Here is a 1,532-nt window from a genome sequence, read left to right on the forward strand (position 1 = left end):
TTAATATAAGATTTTAAGAATTATTATATTATTATATATTATATATATTATATTATTATATTAATATTTTATATATCTTTTATATTTATATATTTTCATATTATTATTAATAATTTTAATTTATTTTTAATTTAAAAAAATTGATCATACCAGTATTTCTATCACAATTTTCGCAAAAATAATTTGATGCATATTTCATGCAAAAATATTTTAGTTTCTCAAATGAATAAAATGAAAATCCTGCATATGGAATCATGCCAAAAATAGTTGGCCAAAATCCTCTGTACAATGCTCGAATACCACCTTCCTAAAATTTTGAATAATATTAACAAAAAATATTTTTATTTTATATTTTAAAAATTAATATTATTAAACATTCAAAATATCTCTTAAAAGCGAATATTGCGATAATATAATGATATATTAATAATTTATTCAGTATTTTTTTTATTTATTGTAAAAAAATATATGAAGTTTAAAAACACTAAACTATTTTCTATTTTTAAAAAACATCATAAATTAATAAATAACAATATCAATAGATTACATCAATTAACATTTAATAGAATATAAGCTAATATAACTTACATTTTTAAAAATTGTAATACCCGCATGTATAATCCCTATATAAATATGTTCTCCAGCAACTTGAAAAGCAAGTCTGGCTCTGATGATATCAAGTGGATATGTTAATGTAACTGCAGTAACACCAGCTGCAGATCCAGCCAGAAATTTATCTATATGTGTATGCTTTCCAAATAAACCTCCTAAATACTGATAAAAATTAAAGATGATTTAATTTTTTTTTTTTAATCTTATCCTTTATTATTTATTTTTTATTAGCAAAATTTATTTATATCTCCCCATTCAAAATTATACATCTATTTTATATTCATAAATTTAAATTATCAACTATATTTTTATGAACTTATTTATATCTGTCTGTGTGTGTTTATGTATGCATCTGCATACATAAATACAAAAGTGAATCTAAATTATAAAGGCTCACCTTTAAATTATGAGCATGTCTTTATATTAATAACGGTTACTTCGCTCTGTGGAACCACTTTACCCAGAACAAATTGGTATTATTTTTTTAATTGTTTTATTACAAATTATCATAGATTAAATAATAATTACCTTTTTGTATAATTCAAATGTAGTAAATTGTGTCGCAGCATATGGAAAAATTCTAATCATTTGAGCAAAATTTCCTTTATATAGAGCAAAAAATCGTTCACGTTGAATAACTTCTCTTAATCCAGAAAGAACTCCTAAAATAACCAAATGTTTAAATTTATATATATAAAAATATTATATATATACAAGTTTTAAATTTTTTTTTTTTATAATATTTTTTTACCTAAATGCTTATAATATTTATTGTGTGCTTGCAATAATATTTTTATCCTATCTAATGGAGCCACTGTTGTTTTTGAACACATTCCAGCTACTCCTATGAAATATTTATTATTAAAATTTATTAGTAAAATTATTAGTAAAATTTATTATTAAAATTTTTAATAATTATT

General features: G+C 20.2%; 1 protein-coding gene across 1 annotated transcript in view; it reads right to left on the minus strand.

The window, feature by feature from the left end:
- The window catches only part of LOC102676742 (graves disease carrier protein homolog), a 3,500-nt gene that overhangs the window by 1,042 nt on the left and 926 nt on the right, over positions 1–1,532 (minus strand). Inside the window, exons 2-5 of the mRNA XM_006620892.2 lie at positions 1,364–1,456; positions 1,141–1,274; positions 589–774; positions 151–307 (exon numbers count right to left, since the gene is read on the minus strand). Coding sequence (XP_006620955.1) covers positions 151–307; positions 589–774; positions 1,141–1,274; positions 1,364–1,456 — 570 coding nt within the window. The remainder of the gene's footprint in view (positions 1–150; positions 308–588; positions 775–1,140; positions 1,275–1,363; positions 1,457–1,532) is intronic.

Source organism: Apis dorsata, unplaced genomic scaffold, assembly GCF_000469605.1.
Source record: "Apis dorsata unplaced genomic scaffold, Apis dorsata 1.3 scaffold_553, whole genome shotgun sequence".
Lineage (NCBI taxonomy): Eukaryota > Metazoa > Arthropoda > Insecta > Hymenoptera > Apidae > Apis > Apis dorsata.